This window comes from Paramormyrops kingsleyae, chromosome 18 (assembly GCF_048594095.1).
Source record: "Paramormyrops kingsleyae isolate MSU_618 chromosome 18, PKINGS_0.4, whole genome shotgun sequence".
Classification (NCBI taxonomy): Eukaryota; Metazoa; Chordata; class Actinopteri; order Osteoglossiformes; family Mormyridae; genus Paramormyrops; species Paramormyrops kingsleyae.
Window position 1 is genome coordinate 28,537,224 of NC_132814.1, and position 20,574 is coordinate 28,557,797.

Here is a 20,574-nt window from a genome sequence, read left to right on the forward strand (position 1 = left end):
TCCCTGACAGAAAGCATACCAATCAGCCTTAGCTATGACTCCTATACTCCCCAGGTTCCCTGAAAGAAAGCATACCAATCAGCCTTAGCTATGACTCCTAAACTCCCCAGGTTCCCTGACAGAAAGCATACCAATCAGCCTTAGCTATGACTCCTAAACTCCCCAGGTTCCCTGACAGAAAGCATACCAATCAGCCTTAGCTATGACTCCTATACTCCCCAGGTTCCCTGACAGAAAGCATACCAATCAGCCTTAGCTATGACTCCTATACTCCCCAGGTTCCCTGACAGAAAGCATGCCAATCTGCATTACCTACGATTCCTAAACTCCATGGGTGCCCTGACAGAAAGCATGACAGAGGTGTGGCCAAGGTGAATAGCATGCCACCAATTCAAAGCGTCCATGTCCGGACAGTATACAGCACCAAATATCAGTTATATTTCACTTCTCCATCCACTTTCAGCCTTTCCATCCACATTCACTTCCATCACATCATAAATACGACAGCGTGGGCTCTCACTAGTCACCTGCAATTTCTGTCTCTGGGGTCTCTCTGCTCAGCCTCTCCCCCTGCTGGCCACTCCCAGAAACAGGCGAGGACACAGTTGAAGGCACAGATCCATTAGCCTCTGAATCATCTTTGGGCTGAAAAACAATAAACTGGTCTGGAATCTGAGTGGTGTCAAGTTAATGAAAATTCCGTAATCAGATTTTCATTCATAAAGTCATGCATCAGCATTCACAGCAAATCTTTAACATTTTTAACAAAGGACCTCATGCTATATACCCTAAAGACACTTTATGCAATAATGCACATTTACCCCTCTGTGCACCTGCTTAGACATTTACTTGTTTGTGCAATTCCAATAATGCTTGTCTAATTTATAGCTATAGCTAAATAAAATCAATCTGCATATATATGCTAAATTGTGAACTATTAAGAGTAGACCCCCGTTATGGAATATGAAGCAGTTCCATTTTTCCTCCTCCTTCACCTGCAGCAGTAGATCCCTCAAGCGCTGGAGCTGTGACTCCAGCTGTTTGTTGTGCTCCTCCAAGATCTGCATGCGGGTCTCCAGCCGACTCTTGTGCTGCCTCAGGACTCTGGCCTCAGCCAACAGCTCCTCATCCTGCTCGCCTGGGGCTGAGCCAGAAGCCCCCTCAGCCAGCTGGGGTGAGGCTGCAGCTTCTGCATGCTGCCATTTCAGGCGCCGGTACTCGCCCTGCAAGACCCTGACGGAACAGGACGACATCAGTCATGCTGTAAGGTGAGCCCTGTGCCACTTCAGGCGCCGGTACTCGCCCTGCAAGACCCTGACGGAACAGGACAACATCAGTCATGCTGTAAGGTGAGCCCTGTGCCACTTCAGGCGCCGGTACTCGCCCTGCAAGACTCTGACGGAACAGGACGACAACAGTCATGCTGTAAGGTGAGCCCTGTGCCACTTCAGATGCTGGTACTCGCCCTGCAAGACTCTGACGGAACAGGACAACATCACGATGCCATTTCAAGTAGGGATGGTACGGTTCATGAAAAAAAACCGAACCGTTCGGTTCGCTTGTCTCGGTTCGGAGCATGCATGCGTCGCACGGTTCGACGGTTCATGACATGCGCAATGTAGCCTCGTGCCCCGTATATGACGTCAGTGTGTTTCCCTTTCGCGCGAAAGAATAGGCTATATGCACAGAGCGGTGTGACGTAGTTCCGGTAAAAGTTCAGCCAGCTAAGTAATTTCCGGTAGCCTTTCGTTTGCTGCGTTTAGCTCGAGTTTTCGGCGTTACCACCCTGTCTCTGAAGAAAACGTTTAAATTTCAGCCAACCGATAGCACAACATCTGAACACTGTTGTGCGCCTTTGTTGTGTGACTTTATTTAATGTGCGGTTAGGCACTTTGTTAAAGAAAATTAAGTTATCTGTGACAAAGCACTCCAGTGAGTGTGATGCCTCGATCGTCCGCTCTTTCCGTGTGCCACGCCCCCTCGTTAACCCTGTGTGGATTCCCCGTGTTTACCAGCTGTTCCTGATTGTTGTCAAATTTGTCATTACTCCATTGTATTTAGTCCGCGTTTCCGTTTCTTTCTCCAGTCCGGTCATTATATTGTAATTCTGCTTTACCGCTCGTCTGTGTTCCTTTTGCTCATTATATATAATGATATATTATATATAATGATATATATATATATATATATATATATATATATATATATATAACGAACCGAATCAGGCTTAATCAAGATAGGTGATCTATCATTTTAACGATCCCCAATTAAATTAACCCCGTGGACCGGACGAATACAAAACGAATGATTAAACATTATATGCGTCTCTTTTTGTATGTTTTCTAAATAAGACCGCGTGCCCATACCCAAGTGTAATAGCGATTAAAGCGATTTATTCTTTTAGCATTTATGTTAAGGCAAGACTTTTATTTTATTACTGTTCTGGGATTAATAATGTTTAATAATTTTAATAATGTGCTTTAAGTCAAGTCAAATTCAGTTTATGCATGATTACATGATATAACTTTTTTAATACTGTATCCTAAATTGTGGATAATTAAGCTATATATCATATGCTGAAGTGCATTTCTGGATTGTTAAAGATTAAAAGAAAAAATAACAAGAACCGTACAGAACCGAAAACCGTGACCCTAAAACCGTGATACAAACCGAACCGTGGGTTTTGTGAACCGTGCCACCCCTAATTTCAAGCAGCAATACTCACCCTGCAATACCCTAATGGAACAAGACAACATCGGCGATGCTGTAAAGTGAGCTCTGTGCCACTAAAGGTGCCAGAACTCGCCTAGCAAGACCCTGACGGAACAGAGTAACATCGGTGATACAGTAAGGTGATCTCTGTGCCATTTCAGATGCCGCCGATTGCTCTGCAAGACCCTGACAGAACAGAGTAACATCGGTGATACAGTAAGGTGATCTCTGTGCCATTTCAGATGCCGCCGATTGCTCTGCAAGACCCTGACGGAACAGAGTAACATCGGTGATACAGTAAGGTGATCTCTGTGCCATTTCAGATGCCGCCGATTGCTCTGCAAGACCATGATGGAACAGAATGACACCATTGATGCCATAAGGTGAGATCTGTGCCACTTCAGAGGTCCAATTTACTAGTATGCATGTTTAAAAGATTGTTAATGGTGATTAATTGATTTTGCAACAGAAACATTTTTAACCTACCTGCACATTCTTTAAATGATTTATAAAGCTAGCAAGTTACTGGCCATTTAATGTGACAACACAGAGCAGGGTTACTAGAATACAAAAGTTTAAAGATTAACCACTCACTTGTTTTCATGCTCCAAATGAGCCAGTGTCCGCTGCAGTTCATCCCTGTCCTCACAGTTGATTTCGCCCAGCAGATTCTGGCCCACAAAGGGCTCCTGCTCTGCAGCAACACTGGAATGACGGGGCAGGTACTGATCTTCATCTCTGAGCGACACAGATAGCCACTAAGCCACTCGCACAGCAAAGGAAGGGGCTCCAAGCCAAACAGAACGTCTACACAAACTCACAGGCTCTCATCGGGTGAAAGGCTATCGGTGAAGAAGGAGCAGTTCTGGTTCTCCATCTCTGCCAGTCTGGAGGGAAGGAAAAAAGGCAGCATTCATCACTATGAGGCCCATTTTCTTAGCAACAGGAGAGCAGCTTAATATTAACGAGAAAGCAGGTTTCCTTTGACACTGTTTCAGTGTTGAGCACTATGCCGGAGCTGATGAGATTTTAGGCCCATACTATAAAATCAGTGGATTAAAAGCAAGTTTGTGGTGGGGACTAAAACAATATTAGTGAAATGGCTTCCATCGCCGCCACTTATGTGAATGGCTACAAGAAAACCATGGTGAACTCATTTGCTGATTCAGGGCCAAGCTGGACTAAAGTCAATGGAAATGAAGAAACAGACAGGAAATCAATACTGTATCGCACGCTGGCCCATTGGCCTCCCACCAGCAGGCACTCCGCACACTCTGATCACTACCGTGCAGAACATGCAGACCTGGCCCATTCGCCTCCCACCAGCAGGCACTCCGCACACTCTGATCACTACCGTGCAGAACATGCAGACCTGGCCCATTCGCCTCCCACCAGCAGGCACTCCGCACACTCTGATCACTACCGTGCAGAACATGCAGACCTGGCCCATTGGCCTCCCACCAGCAGGCACTCCGCACACTCTGATCACTACCGTGCAGAACATGCAGACCTGGCCCATTCGCCTCCCACCAGCAGGCACTCCGCACACTCTGATCACTACCGTGCAGAACATGCAGACCTGGCCCATTCGCCTCCCACCAGCAGGCACTCCGCACACTCTGATCACTACCGTGCAGAACATGCAGACCTGGCCCATTCGCCTCCCACCAGCAGGCACTCCGCACACTCTGATCACTACCGTGCAGAACATGCAGACCTGGCCCATTCGCCTCCCACCAGCAGGCACTCCGCACACTCTGATCACTACCGTGCAGAACATGCAGACCTGGCCCATTCGCCTCCCACCAGCAGGCACTCCGCACACTCTGATCACTACCGTGCAGAACATGCAGACCTGGCCCATTCGCCTCCCACCAGCAGGCACTCTGCACACTCTGATCACTACCGTGCAGAACATGCAGACCTGGCTCATTCGCCTCCCACCAGCAGGCACTCCGCACACTCTGATCACTACCGTGCAGAACATGCAGACCTGGCTTATTCCCTGCGTGCATCCATCGCCTTTATCAAGTGAATGCATGCACTGCATAGCCCCTAAGAATTTGTGCATTTGTTTGTTTCATATCTAAGAAGCATTTTGTGTTTTGTGGGGGTAACAGATTCCCAAAATCATACATGCAAGTACATTCCACCCATTTTAAGAATTTTTAAGAATTTAAGAATGATATAATATGTTAATGTTATACATATTACCTCACGGCTGCATTGCATCCTTGACATATGATCATTCAAAGAAAACTAGATTTAGATTTAAGAACACCAGCAGAAGGCAACTGCAAATTAGCGGAATATCTCATTTCTAGAGCAAGTGCAACTCATTTTTAGCCATGGGCTTTTGTCTAGCTTGGCAAAACCTTCACATCCTTCTTACTGTATGATAATATTCATTAGGAGAACATATTTTGCTTTTTTTTGCTTGGTCTTCCAAAAGTTAATTTGTTATTAAGTTTGGTTTACTTTGAGCATGCCAGCAAACTGAATTAGCAAGAAAAAACTACTTACTGAGCAAATCCTGAACACTGTAATTACAATCGAGGAAGGTTGGTGAAGAATGTAATCGCTTCTCTACTGTATCATTACCTGTCTTAAAGTTAATTGTTTGGTTCACTTCACTCGCCCTTTAAAGCCTGACCAGCCACAACTTTGTGTATTAGCATAATATCTCATACACCAAACTCAGGTCATTATAATGTTACCACCCAGATAAGCAAGAGCCGTGTACTTTGGAATCTGTAACTGTATACAAGATGTTCCACAGGATTATATTTTAAATTGGTTTTAAATAATGAAATCATTCTAAAGGCTATTTCCACTATCTTTTTATGCACATCACACACACTCAAAAGTATGAACAAAAGAGCAAGTGCAATATATGTGCTATAATTCTGACCTACTCCTACCTGATCATTTACATATAAGTTAGCAAACAGCTAGATGCCAGAGAAACTCAAAGAGAATTGAGATGAGCTTACAGGGACAGGAGTAACACTGAATACGATCAATATATTCTCTCTGGCCTTTGAGGGTGACAAACTTTGCATTACAGACTCCTGGGACTTATTTTTCTCCATTGGCAGGAGTTCCAACTAAACATTTGGCAAAAATGTCACACTGTGTCTGCTGTAGTCATTTCTGATGCTTCCAACGGGGATTACACTATTGTTTTGTAAGTTTTATGGACCCCATAAGTCATTCAGGACATTGTCCTCTGCAGCGTTCGACTTTGGGAGTCCCTTAGCGGTACAAAAGGGCTGCAATCCGCTCCATCATAATAGTCATTTTGCCTGAGATACTGATCAGATTGTGGCAAAAGACAGCTGTAGAGAAATAAAATGGACAAAAATAAACCCTTTATTCCTATCCCTGCAAGAGCAATGCACGGGGAACAATCCCAAGGCAATAGTGAGCTTAAACGCTGCAGTTTTCAGCAAGCCAATGAAGTGGGGTACTGACCTAACCAAAGCCAGCCCAGTATATGGCAAGCAAGGAAAGCTGCTTGTGCCCAGTAGCTCCTAATTTCTGCCGATTCCCTGTATGCTGCAGCCATCCCGCACTGAACATTTAACGACGATTGACAATGACACTCAAGTATATTCAAATGCGACTCCAAAGCAGAAAGTCGCCACAGATCGATGAGCCCTTCCATACCTGCTGGCAAAGTGCTCGATCCTTGAGTGAGTGTCTGCATGCGGCAGCTTGGGAGATGAGCTTGGGCTACAATGAACAAAGAGGCCAGAATGTTACTCATAGAATGGTCACCACCATTGAATCCAATCTCCCGCCAAGCCAAGTCATTTATAAGCTTTCCAGTCTGACTACAGGATTTTGCGAACACACGCCTGCCACTGCTAAGATACCTGAATTGTGCTGCCCCCCCCCCAGCTCACTCCACAGTGGGCTAAGGCCGACTCACCTTCCTGTGCCGTCCACCTCCAGCACAGACTGCACAGGCAGGTAGCCTCTCTGCGGGTGTTTGCTGAAATATTGCTTGGAGCGGAACTTATTCTTCAATGTCTTAGCAAAGTCCCGCATCTTTTCACCAGAGGTCGTCTGCTGAGCCAAATGGAAAATAAAGACTAAGACACTCAGTTCCTTGGGCCAACGGGCTACCGTGTGCATGGCCTGTCCAGGGCATGTGCTCTCTGGAGACAGTCAGAAGTACCTGTGTTTCTGGCTGAAATGTTCTTGGCTGAAATAACAAATAATTAGATAGATAAATGTGAGGTTTAAACTCCTTTCTTGACATCGCCCACCCCTCCACCCCCCCGCCAACCAAACATACAGGTCTTAAGAGTTGATAGCATAAAGCAGGGATTCTCAAACTTTTTGATCAACGGTCCGCATCAGATGAACTGCAGCGGATGCTGACGCATTTGGAGCATGAAAACAAGTGAGTGGTTAAAGGGCAAAGGTCAATAACAAAAAGGCACTTCATGAACTTAACTTTTTATAAAGACATCGATATTTAACAATCATGGGAACTTTTTAACACTCACTGATTGTTTCGAGACTGTTGTGTGGTGGGGGGCTTATGACGAGTTATGTGTGAGTGAAGTTTGATGGTTCTACCTTATAGTTTTGTACAAACCACGCTAAGCCATTTTATGTAAAGCGCATTGATTGATAAGGCGCCCCACCGGCTGGGCCCGGTCCTTGAGGGCCCTGGCATAAAGCCTTACCGGCGTGTAGTACTCCATGATAGGGTAGTGCAGCTTCTTCCCCTTGGTAGTGCGGCCCGTCAGGAAGCACGTCTGGCAGATGTCCACATTAAACTGCTTGAGGCTGCGATACCTGTCCAAGGAACAGGGGTGGTGATCACAAAGAAGAAGAGCGCGGCGATTGGTCAGGCTGCGGCCTTCGCTTTACGGTGACTCCCGGAGCAGGTGCCCCCACCTGAAGCCCTTTATGGGACACTGCTTGCAGATGGAGCACTTGGCCTGGTGCTTGGCTGACTCTGCCACGGCCACGCGCTGCAGCACCGGCATCCAGACCATGGACTGCGGCTCCAAGCTCATCCACTCCAGGAAGTGTGAGACCTCGACGGCAGGCCTCCCTGGGGCCTTCAGACAAGGACAAAAGGGAGACGCATCGCCAAACGGGGTGACACTGAGCATTAATTAATAAAAGGACCGTAGGAAATAAGGACATAATACAGAAATTAAGCAGGTGGTGGCATTCATTAATGTCTGTATCCGCAATCAGTCTGAATGGAAATTACATTTAAGAGTGATTTTCCTTCTGTCTCTTTGTTAAACTGCATCATTAACTTGCCGTTCCCTCTTGGGTTACCATGGCTGTGGTGTCGAATAAAGGCCATTTGACAGCCGCCCTATGCACCTCAGTACAGCACCTTAGGCGTGCCAACAGCCTACAACATAAGGGCACGTGTCTCTGCAACGGCGCCACGCCTAAGGTGCTGCACCGGGCGCTCAATAAGGGCACGTGTCTCTGCCAATGGCGCCACGCCAAAGGTGCTGTACCCGGCGCTCAATAAGGGCACGTGTCTCTGCCAACGGCACCACGCCTAAGGTGCTGCACCGGGCGCTCAATAAGGGCACGTGTCTCTGCCAATGGCGCCACGCCTAAGGTGCTGCACCGGGCGCTCAATAAGGGCACGTGTCTCTGCCAACGGCACCACGCCAAAGGTGCTGTACCCGGCGCTCAATAAGGGCACGTGTCTCTGCCAACGGCACCACGCCAAAGGTGCTGTACCCGGCGCTCAATAAGGGCACGTGTCTCTGCCAACGGTGCCACGCCAAAGGTGCTGTACCCGGCGCTCAATAAGGGCACGTGTCTCTGCCAATGGCACCACGCCTAAGGTGCTGAAACAATTTAGAAAGAAGCTAAAATGTACAGTATTATCCATGCTGGGTCACTCCTGGTCCAGTGATTACAGAGCTCATCTGGAAATGCAGAAAGGTGGAGTGTGGCCCATTCACGCGGTCACCCTCACAGTGAGAGGATCCCAATATTTACACGTCTGTGTGAGGTAAAGCTACCAAGCCAGGAAGGTACCGGAAACTTGAATGTGCTGGATACCATCTACCAGATAAACACGCAATGAAAAGAACCAGAAAGGAAAAACTTTCCAGTGGTACCGTGTATGTAGAATTCTGTGTATACAATACTGTTGTGTTCCAGATAATAAAAATGTTAACGGTGAGAACACAATGGTCATTTATGATAATTATAAAGACATTACGTTAATTAAATAGTTATACAGTATATTGAAATAAATATTATACAAAAACTTCACATAAACCCCGAAGTGTGATGTCTTACAAAATTATATGAGTTTTTTCTAGCTTCATCAAACAAAAATAATAGTGCACATGATCATCTTTTTTAGTGTACTATGTGTACTGTCCTTCACCTTGTCTTTTGCACTGAATGTTCATCTGCGCTCAATATGTTCACTGCAGAATGCACTAGAATTTCCTTCAGGGATCAATAAAGTTCATTCTAATTCTAATTCTCTACTTATACGGAGGGTTATCTGATATTTTTTTTTTTGTCGTCCCTTTTCTTCTACAAATGAAAGCCACAGAAAATGGAAAATGTACATTTATTTCTCAAGATTGACAAGATATGACCCTAGGACAAAAGTAAATCATCCATGAGGGAACTCTGAATCAGAGCAGGAGAACCAAAAATAACTCTAATCTCTGTGGAGACAAACAGAGAGCAGGGTGTCGCTCACCATTCGGAAGCAGCTGCGCACGCTGGGCTCTACGTTGCTGCCGCCAAACGCGGCCACCTCACCCAGCTGCCGAGGGATCTGCACGGCCTCGTGCAGCAGGACACTGAGCTGCCGCTGGTCAGTCAGGCCGCCGGGGCCCGACACCTGCTGAAACAGGTCTGGGACACAGACGCAGAGGTACAAGGACGTCAGGATGGGGGAGGCAGGGAAGCAGGACACCGTGTGGGTGCTGAATCACGCCAATAAGCTTCAGATGAAGGAGAGAAATGACACCGAAAATGTATCATTCCATTACATGATCAGATAATTCACCACTAATTTTAATATACCAGGTCAAATAAAAAAGACCAAAGAATTTCAGTTCTTTGACAGATAATAATTTCTTGATTCTAATTTTTGACCTTTTCAATGAAAATTTTCAGTGTTTCATAAAAATAAAGTACTACTCCATATATTGATCTAATTTTGGTTGAGGATAGATAGCTAGCTAACTCTAATCTCTATCTTTGTTTTTGTATTACAGGTTCTGTAATATAAAATCTTGCATAAAAAGCCATTAACACCAGAGGTCAGTGTATTTGGGGCACCTAGCCATGGCAGATAAGACCCGCTTGGGCCCCTGAACCGTTTTTTGTATACAGCTGCTATTATGCTATTATTTTTGCTCTCTTTGCCCTTCCTCTTTACTCTATATGTCTGTTCAACACTGTTCAACACAGTGTGCGTGTGTGTGTGTATTGTGCTTATATAACATTGTGGGAACCAAATATCCACCACAATGTAATAAAAACCTGTTTTTTTAATGTTGTGGTGACCATTTTCAGGTTCCCATGAAGATCTGTGGATGCAATAAAAAAAAAGTTGCATTTTGTTTGGTGACTTATGGTTAAGGTTAGGGCTGGGTAGGGGTTATGGTCATCTTGTTGGGATTAGAGTTTTCCCCATAGAAATGAATGGAGAGTCCCCACAAAGACCTGTGTCTGTGTGGGTGTGTGTTTGCGGGTGTGTGTTTCACTGCATTCGGCTGCAGTCACATGATTCACTACCTTTAGACTGTTAGCATTAGCAAGCAGCTATACCTAATACACTGAGTGCATATTATCAGGCTTTAATATGGTATACTGAAGCCCTAGCAAAAGACTAATTTAAGGAGTGTGAAACTATTGCAATAAAACTGATTGCAATAGCAGAAACGTATCTATAAATGTAAACATTAATACACACACACGTACAACATAATCCATTTATCTTCAGGTATTAATGCGTTCAAACCCTGTCTTTCTCCTCCCTTGCAGTTAGCAGTACTGTTCTCCCAGAGGGCCAATTACGAGGCAATGAAAAAATGTGGAAGTTCCTATGTTTGTTGAGAGAAAAGGATGGACAAGAATATAATATGGATGGTTACACGTTGTTCCGTAAAGACCGTATAGGTAAGAAGGGAGGTGGTGTTGCAGTATATGAAAAGGAAAACTTGCAGGCAAGGGAGCTTACTGATATAAGTAAAACTACGGAAGCTATATGGGTAAAATTAGATGCTAAAAACTCAAATAGCCTAATTGTCGGTGTTTGTTACAGAGCACCTAATGTAGCTGCCGAGGAAAGCAGATTGTTATACAGTGATATTAGGATTATGAGCAATAAAAATGATGTGGTAGTTATGGGTGATTTTAATCTACCGGGGATGCAGTGGGACATTGTTGCTGGCTCTTCTGAAAATGAACTGGAGATGGTGGAATTAGTACAGGATTGTTTTTTTACTCAGTTTGTTAACACCCCTACCAGGGGAGATGCCATTCTTGATCTTGTTTTCTCTAATAACCAGGACAGGATTGGTAAATTAGACGTTTTAGAACCACTTGACAGTAGCGATCATAACATGGTTAAATTTGAGGTTAAGTTTAGTGCCCGAAGAGCAAAGGCCAAATCAAAAATATATAATGTTAGGAAGGCTAACTTCAATTGTATGAGATTAAAACTAGAAACTGTGAACTGGATGGAGTTAAATAACAAAACTGTTGAGGAGGCATGGGAATTTTTTAAAAGCACATTATTGCAAGTGCATGAGGACTTCATACCTGTTTCCAGCAAGAATAAATCTAGGAAATTGCAACCTAGGTGGTTTAATAGGGAAATAAAGTATAAAGTAAGGAGGAAAAGGGCTTTGTTCCAGAAATGGAAAATGACAGAATATAGCAAGAGTATCTAAATCTACAGGCTGAGTTAAAAAATGACATTAGAAGAGCTAAAAGGAATGTCGAAAGGAAGATCGCATTGGAGGCTAAGGATGACGTTAAAAGTTTCTTCCAGTATTTTAACTCTAAAAGAGCTCTAAAAGCTGAAATTATTAATCTGCAGGATAGTAAGGGTCTTATAATTGAAAACGACATTGATATAGTAAATGAGTTCAATGATAGTTTTGCACGGGTATTCACTGTTGAGGACACTAGTAACTTACCAGTTCTTATTACTAATCCAGCATCGTCTATAACTAATATATATATAACTGAAGCTGATGTTTTGCAAAGTCTAGCTAAGCTCAAAATAAATAAATCACAGGGCCCTGATAGCATCTTACCTATAGTGTTAAAAGAGATGAGGGATATTATTTGCCGACCCTTAACTTTACTGTTTCAAAAATCCTTATCTGAAGGTGTGGTACCTTCTGATTGGAAGCATGCCAACATAACGCCCATTTTCAAAAAAGGGGATAGAAGTAATTTGTCAAACTATAGGCCAATCAGTCTAACTTGTATAACTGGTAAAGTTATGGAGACTATAATCAAAGAGAAAATGGTAGATTACCTGGACTCAAATAACATTTTGAGGGATAGCCAGCATGGATTTAGGAGAGGTAGATCCTGTTTAACAAATCTGTTGGAGTTTATTGAGGAAGCTAGGAAGTTGATGATAAGAAGGCCTATGATGTCATCTACTTAGATTTCCAAAAGGCTTTTGATGTTGTCCCCCACAAGAGGCTCTTACTTAAACTCAAAGCGACAGGTATTTTAGGAACTGTAGCTACCTGGATTGATAACTGGTTAACAGATAGGAAGCAGCAAGTAGTTATAAGAGGCACAATGTCACAGTAGGCCTGCGTTCATAGTGGGGTACCGCAGGGTTCAATTTTAGGACCACTATTGTTCCTAATTTACATAAATGATATAGACACCAATATATACAGTAAACTGGTGAAATTTGCAGATGACACCAAAGTGGGTGGTGTAGCAGATACTGAACTAGCGGCTCAGCAGCTACAGCGGGATCTTGATTTAATTAGTGACTGGGCCGATACCTGGCAGATTAAATTTAACATAGACAAATGTAAGTACTCCATGTAGGGAGTAGAAATATAAAGTACAGGCATTTTATGGGACCTACTGAAATAAAGGTAGCTGATTATGAGAAAGACCTTGGTGTGTATGTTGATGCTTCCATGTCTCAGTATGGAATAGTCTTCCTGATAACATAGTGCAAGCTGAATCCTTGGGTTCCTTTAAATCAGAGCTAGATAAGATTTTAACAACTCTGAGCTATTAGTTAAGTTCTCCCCAGGTGAGCTCGATGGACCGAATGGCCTCCTCTCATTTGTGTAGTTCTCATGTTCTTTTGTCCTCTTACAGGTTCTTCACTAACCAGATTCTCAGTTGCCAAAATGCACACAAAACACGAAGAGGGTTCCTTCACTTTCCTGGTGGTAAAAGTACATTTCTGCACAGTTATTGCACACTACTGGAGGAGCCAGGTAAGAAAAGCACAATCTAATGCAGGGTGTTTCCTTTCGGGGTCTATAAATGAGTAAAAATAGCAGCTGAGCTTCTCTTCACTGCCTTGAGCTCAGTCTTCATTCTGCGGATGCTGAAAAATGAGCACAGAGCCGACGGCTGATTTATATCTGATACATCAATAAAATTATGAACACCACCCGAGAGCCTATTGCTCACCGCGGTAATTGGAAATATCCCTATTGGGGAGTTTCTGATAAATGCTCCCTAAAGACTGGGATCTCCAGCCTGACTGTATATCAGCCTCTGCTGGACGAGCCCCTCATTTACCGCCAGTGACAGCCTGACTCGGTATATCAGCCTCTGATGGACGAGCCCCTCACTTACCACCAGTGACAGACACGCAGTTCTCCTGCCTCTGCTGGACGAGCCCCTCATTTACCGCCAGTGACAGACACGCAGCTCTCCTGCCTCTGCTGGACAAGCCCCTCATTTACCGCCAGTGACAGCCTGACTCGGTATATCAGCCTCTGATGGACGAGCCCCTCATTTACCACCAGTGACAGACACGCAGCTCTCCTGCCTCTGCTGGACGAGCCCCTCATTTACCGCCAGTGACAGACACGCAGCTCTCCTGCCTCTGCTGGACAAGCCCCTCATTTACCGCCAGTGACAGCCTGACTCGGTATATCAGCCTCTGCTGGATGAGCCCCTCATTTACCGCCAGTGACAGACACGCAGCTCTCCTGCCTCTGCTGGACGAGCCCCTCATTTACCGCCAGTGACAGACACGCAGCTCTCCTGCCTCTGCTGGACGAGCCCTTCATTTACCGCCAGTGACAGACACGCAGCTCTCCTGCCTCTGCTGGACGAGCCCTTCATTTACCGCCAGTGACAGACACGCAGCTCTCCTGCCTCTGCTGGACGAGCCCCTCATTTACCGCCAGTGACAGACACGCAGCTCTCCTGCCTCTGCTGGACGAGCCCCTCATTTACCGCCAGTGACAGACACGCAGCTCTCCTGCCTCTGCTGGACGAGCCCCTCATTTACCGCCAGTGACAGCCTGACTCGGTATATCAGCCTCTGCTGGATGAGCCCCTCATTTACCGCCAGTGACAGACACGCAGCTCTCCTGCCTCTGCTGGACGAGCCCTTCATTTACCGCCAGTGACAGACACGCAGCTCTCCTGCCTCTGCTGGACGAGCCCCTCATTTACCGCCAGTGACAGCCTGACTCGGTATATCAGCCTCTGCTGGACGAGCCCCTCATTTATCGCCAGTGACAGACACGCAGCTCTCCTGCCTCTGCTGGCTAGATAGTTTGACATAGCTTGCTGATGTGTTGCAAACATATTGAATGTATTTTTTTATTAAACTAATTCTAAAACTATTATAAAGCTGTGGTCTCTAATTAAAAAGTAGAAATAGAAAAGTAACTATAATAACTAAAATTTTACTTGCAATAATTCTATCATACAAATTTCAGATTGTCTATTTCAGTGTTTCCCAACCCGGTCCCCGGTGATCCTCAGACGGTCCATGTTTTGCTCCCTCCCTTGAGGACTGGATTGTGAAACACTGGTCTAATTGATTGTTTAAGTCTCAGGGCTATATTATATTAGCCAGAGGTGGGTAGTTCAGAGAGTCACAACTGGTTAGTTGAAACAAAATCATGGTCTGAACTTTTTCTCCTTGGTCCTGACCTACCCACCTCTGACATTATCAGATACTGACTCACATTTGTACTTTTCTTGAACGTCCACATTGCAGAGGCAGACCAGTCCCGTTTTGAAGGACAGGACACGCACCTTCCCATTCCGACCACTAGAGGGAGAGGACAGAAAGTTAGAGGGGGCAACAAAAAACATGACAAAGTTAAGGCCAGCTTCAGTATTTTGCTTAAAAAGGTTGCTGTACAGCATAACTAGATTATATTATGATTGTTATTTTGTATGTGTTTCAACTACATGCAATTTACAACTAAAATAAAACAATGTTACACAGGGACGTGGATGGGGGGTGTGGCAGCTTAATAATTTAAATGCAAAAGTCTTTTTTACGGGGCAGATAAATGAACTCAAATTAAATGACCCCCTGATTCCTACCCCCCTGGTTCAGGCATCTGAAGTGATAGCACTCCACCGTCAGCCATTGTGGTCTTTTCAGACCCCATTGTGTCTCTAATCATAACTGTTGGCTCACAACCAATTCAGGCACTCAAACGTTACAGATGGTGCCCCTTTGGCCTTCGCAAATCCTGCTGCAGGTCAGGCAGTGAACCACAGCATCAAAACACAGGGACATAAGCCAAAAGCTGGGAAATACAGTCTGCATTTGGCAAACAGATTCACAGTGGACAATGGAAAGCCTGCTCTGCTCGACCTCTATGCTTTTCTGCAAGAGGAAAGAGGCAGAAGAACCACAAACACGGCCTGGCTCAGCTAAGCCGGCCACTGGCTGCCCTGTGCAGTGTCACAAAAATAGCACCTCACCCTCCTCAGCCTCAAGGAAACATGCAAATTTCCGTAATGTAGGAAAGATGCTTCCAGTTTAACACTGCTTAAGAATCACTTTTCTCCTTTAAATGGTACATCATGCTGTGAGATTTTACCTACTGCACACCGCCGATTTATATTCAGAGCAAACATCACAAACGCAGTGCAATAACTAAAAAGGACAAATAAACCGCAATAAAGCAGTAATAACTGCACAAACACAATGAGGGAAATCTTGAAAAAAGAAGACAGTTATATTTACTGTAGATGAGTACTCATGCATATATGTATGTGTTTCTTAGGGAATTCATTACAACAGGCGGTTATGGACGGGCATGGTGAAGGACGGATGGTCCACATTGTACCTGACAAAATAAGACTTTATTAAACTTAAAGAAGAACACAACAAACCAAAAGGACCATGAGGGGTAATAAACAAGGCAGGCACATATATACACAGAGGAGGGGAAGACAAGGCACAGGTGTGGGCCAGTACAATTACTAGGAACAAGCACAGGTGAGGGATAAAGAACAGATAAAGAATTAAACACTAGGGGAGTCTAGATAACATGGGCGACTGAACAATACAACAGCCTGGGAACAGGGGGCAAAAACAAGGAACTGTAACCAAAACAGGCATCTACATAATTAACTAAGAAAACACAAAATAACATAAATGATGATTGTTAACTAGTATTATATATAATATTAACTTGAATCCACAACAGAAGGGAAGCCTGGATGACATAGACATAGTCTCAGCCCATTAAGCCATGCGGGTAACAGGAAGAACACAAGGAGCTAACAAACGGGACGGCCAGTGACACCTGCTGGCCAAACGGAGAACTGACATAGAGAAGGGGGAAGTACAGGGACCGATCCTGAAAACATCCTTCAACTGTTTCCAAAAACAGTCAAAGTCAGGTAGTATTGCTGGGCTGATGTGGTTTTGAGCTCGCTTGCCTCTGGGATGTGAGGTGGGGTATGTGCTTCTACCCTGTACCAAAAACACAAACCGCTGGCAGATTCCCTTAATGGGGCCGGACATGGCTGGGCGCAGCATGTTGCACCTGTCATACACGTTGAGCAGCCAGTTCAGGCACATGTCCACGCACAGTGGGACATTGATGGCCACCCCGCGCTCCTCCTCCAGCCGCTCGAACAGGCCGCTCAGCGCGTGGATCACCTCCATCACGTCCATCAGGTGATCTCCATGCTGTATCTCCTGCTCCCGGAAGACATCTACCACATTGGTCAGGGTCACCATGTCCACTGTGGGATTGGCAGAGACCAAAGGCCAGTCATCCTCTGTAATCCTTTTCAGGTCCTATGATATTCAGTCCAATTTAGGTATATTTTGCTGTGCATGCAGAATTTGTGTTTGCTGTGAGAACTGCCTTCGCTCACTTCTTTTAAGGACCCTACTTTAGCCATTAATGACGACTGCTAGCACCCGCAACAAAGAAATGAATGCCCCTGACATCGGCGATGGACCTGCAAAGTCGAGGGCCGTGCAGCAGCGACCCACAGCGCATGCTTCTCTTCCCATGAGCAGTGCTCATGGCTGCCTATTTGCAGGGGGATAACAACATGCCCTGGAGGTTTGCGCTGTGTCACACAGACCAGTGATGGGTCATTGGCCAGACCCGGAGCACATGCTCCTGTAGCACTCACAGCAGGCCAGACCCAACTATGGCACTAAGCCAAAAACAGGCAACTCTCAACTGCTCCTGGTTATTGTTGCATGGAAATTCTCAAGCTTCACAATGGTGGCTACGTCTTTAAGGCACCAGGCTTTGGGGAGTGTGAAGCTTCACAATGGTGGCTACGTCTTTAAGGCACCAGGCATTGGAGAGTGTGAAGCTTCTCATTGGTGGCTACGTCTTTAAGGCGCCAGGCCTTGGGGAGTGTAAAGCTTCACAATGGTGGCTACGTCTTTAAGGCACCAGGCCTTGGGGAGTGTGAAGCTTCACAATGGTGGCTACGTCTTTAAGGCACCAGGCCTTGGGGAGTGTGCAGAGGGTCCCACACTCACATCGCAGGGCCTTTTGCACTCTTCTCAGCTTCATGGCCGTCCGGTATGCAGAGAATTTGATATTGTTGAGATCGGCTGAGCTCAGGTGAGGGAGAAGTAACACAATTAATTAAATATTCATATTTTATCTGCATGTCCGTACACCATAGGTGACTAAATTTGTGTCACCATGGGATTTAAAATGTTTTATCTGGCTCTTGCTGAGAGAGTATTTATCTTCCATACTCCAAAATGATTAATAAAGAAACCTAGTGTGGTTTAATAACAATTAATTACATTCACAGTAATTATACATCTGGGTTCCATGAGGCTTGCGGGACTTCTACTTAATACACAAAAATGTTCTGTGGGCAGAAAGGGAATGATCTGCTTGTAGAGGAAGTGGGTACAATCAACTAGAGGAGGCAGGACCAAGACATCTGATTGGTTGGTTCCTCCTCCTCTAGTTGCTTGGACTCACCTCTTCTACAATTGGATTAGTTCAGAGGGATAACCAATCATTTTTTGTTCTGCCTTCAGAACATTTTTGAGTAAGTAAAACTCCCATGAGTTTCCATGAGTATCTTAATTAGGGCAGAAAGGAGAAATAACTGAGACCTGGGCTATAGGCTGCAGTCACACTGGAGATAACTGTCTTACCCAGGGCCTGGTACAGCTCTGTCAGCTTTGGATGGTCCCAGCAGGTTGTCTGAGCCTGATGGCTAGTGGAGGAACAGAAGGAAAAGGTGAGAAACTGAAACCAGGGGAGGTAAAGGGGGTAAAAGGAGAGTGAGATTATATCCTGCACTGTTATGTGACTGCCAGCATAAGAATTCTGACGTCAACTAAACACACGAGGGAGACTGTCGAGCAGACAACCAAGATCGTCATCACACACTGACGCTGATTGCCTGTTACATCTTTGCTACCTTTAGTCATTCTATAACGAGTTTAAACATAATGGCACAGGGAAATTAATGAGACGATCACAAGGACGTACTGACTGTGGAAGACTTTACAGTATGCTAGCAAAAGCACACATTCATTTATTCTGTAAGCTGAAACAGAACTTGTGACAAATGACAAGCAAGTGGAATATTGGTGGAGAAAACAGCCAAACAGAGAGAAAATGTTTATCCAAGAATCCTGAGTCCTGAGAATGACTGTGGTATAACGAATAGGAAAGTTGTTTGCCCACATTTACAGGATTGGCCTTATTGCAGTAGAAAGATCACCTTCCTAATTATGCCAGTGAATGCAGAAAATTTGTAAAACCACTGCATTTGGCAATGCAAATTTTCATGTAAGGAAGCTTGATTATTGCTGGCCTTTAACATTTTTACTGCTTAAAAGGTTTAATTTGTTCTTTATAGCAGTAATCCTTACTTGATGTAGTATGGAACCTTGTTTGGAGATATGGCGCGCTCCCAGGGAACCTGAACGGAACCTGAAGGTGTGTGGATATGATAATAAAATATGATGATTAAAATATTATACATAGGACAAGAAAATCATGGACAGGCTAGAAGTGATAGCAAGGCTTGGAGGATTGGAGGGTTTTAGTTGGAGTCAGATTTCTGCGAGTATGAAGACAAGGGATAATATAAGGAATCCAGAAGTAGACTAGAGTGTCAAAAAAACATTCGGGAAGGAATTTACAGGATGAGCTGCAAGGTGACATCACAGAGGAAGGTGACATAATCCATGGTAACCCAGGGCTTCTGCTCTCTCAGTGCTGGTACTATAGCTTCCTTACACCCAGACTTGTGCTGCTGACTCAGACCAAACCATCACAGAACGAAATCCCCTGCAGTAAAGAGCTGTATTCGCAAGGTGACACATGGCAGGAGACTGGAAACATTGGTACATAAGCTTACTGGACAGGAAGTGCTGGGATCCGGGTCCAAACTCTCTGTGGGCATCGTGTAGCTGCTTTAGTCTCTCCTCAATGGAGCACTGCAAGACACAAGGGCGCAAGTAGTGGCCAAAGAAAGGATGATACTGCAGTTCTGTCCCTCTGTTTCAGGCTCTAGACTGAGGCCCAATCCCAATTCTACCCCTTACCCCTACACTTACCCCTACCCCTCCGTTTGGCGCGTTCACGTGTAGGGGTAGGGGTGTCTCAATTCTCTTTTGATTGGAGGGGTAGGGGTAAGGGGAAGGGCTAGATAGCCCTCGAAACGAAGATTTTTCGGGACCTCACTTCAAACGAAGGGCTAAGAGAAATTTACAACATGGCTGCCCACTCGAGCAAGCAGACCCATAAATGTTAAGTAATTTTTGCCATTAATAAGGATTTTTATGACATTTTTTCATTACATGTATATTACCATCAATCTTGTGTTTGTGTTTACGGTGATGTTCTGTAAAGAAACGTTTGAAAAAAAATCGCTAAAGTTTGCTTGCGGATAGCACTGATTGCACAATATTAGGAAATATATTTTTATGTCATATAACGTTACCCGGTAACTGACTGCATATGGTAACGCGTTGTTTTGTTTTGCTTACGGCCATATGTGTACATGTAAATGAACGGTGCTTACACTATTCGTACTTATTGCAACATGACAACATTTTTGTAAATTATATTCTGTATAGGGACAGCTGAGGAAACCCGAAGGCTCATACGTTTTCGAGGTGAAAACGAACATCTGTTTTTAAAGTCCAAATACGGCGCAAAAAAACTTGTGAGTAATCTTTACATGCTACGATGCTGACGGCGACATCTTGGAATTTGTGATAAACATCGGAGCATGTCCTCTGACGTAACGTTAGGAGGTAGTGACAATGGATGATGACGTATAACAGTGTAGTAGTGGTGTCCCATTTCTTAGGGGAAATTTTTTAACCCTACCCCTTTCCACTTCATTTCAAGGGGCAAGGGGAAGGGGTGAGGGGTAGGCAAAGGG

The 20,574-nt window shown here is 44.9% G+C and overlaps 1 protein-coding gene across 11 annotated transcripts in view; it reads right to left on the minus strand.

The window, feature by feature from the left end:
- Window positions 1-20,574, minus strand: part of LOC111833679 (dystrophin-related protein 2-like) — an 85,261-nt gene that overhangs the window by 6,030 nt on the left and 58,657 nt on the right. For 9 of the 11 annotated variants that reach the window (XM_072702069.1, XM_072702067.1, XM_023792191.2 and 6 more), the window contains exons 7-21: window positions 19,543-19,621; window positions 19,052-19,112; window positions 18,326-18,387; window positions 17,687-17,761; window positions 16,722-16,923; window positions 14,895-14,980; window positions 9,434-9,591; window positions 7,627-7,793; window positions 7,413-7,524; window positions 6,647-6,786; window positions 6,382-6,447; window positions 3,534-3,599; window positions 3,307-3,450; window positions 996-1,233; window positions 528-645 (exon numbers count right to left, since the gene is read on the minus strand). In XM_072702069.1, the coding sequence (XP_072558170.1) occupies window positions 528-645; window positions 996-1,233; window positions 3,307-3,450; window positions 3,534-3,599; window positions 6,382-6,447; window positions 6,647-6,786; window positions 7,413-7,524; window positions 7,627-7,793; window positions 9,434-9,591; window positions 14,895-14,980; window positions 16,722-16,923; window positions 17,687-17,761; window positions 18,326-18,387; window positions 19,052-19,112; window positions 19,543-19,621 (1,774 nt within the window). The remainder of the gene's footprint in view (window positions 1-527; window positions 646-995; window positions 1,234-3,306; window positions 3,451-3,533; window positions 3,600-6,381; window positions 6,448-6,646; window positions 6,787-7,412; window positions 7,525-7,626; window positions 7,794-9,433; window positions 9,592-14,894; window positions 14,981-16,721; window positions 16,924-17,686; window positions 17,762-18,325; window positions 18,388-19,051; window positions 19,113-19,542; window positions 19,622-20,574) is intronic. The other 2 variants (XM_023792192.2, XM_072702074.1) reach the window with 2 other exon arrangements.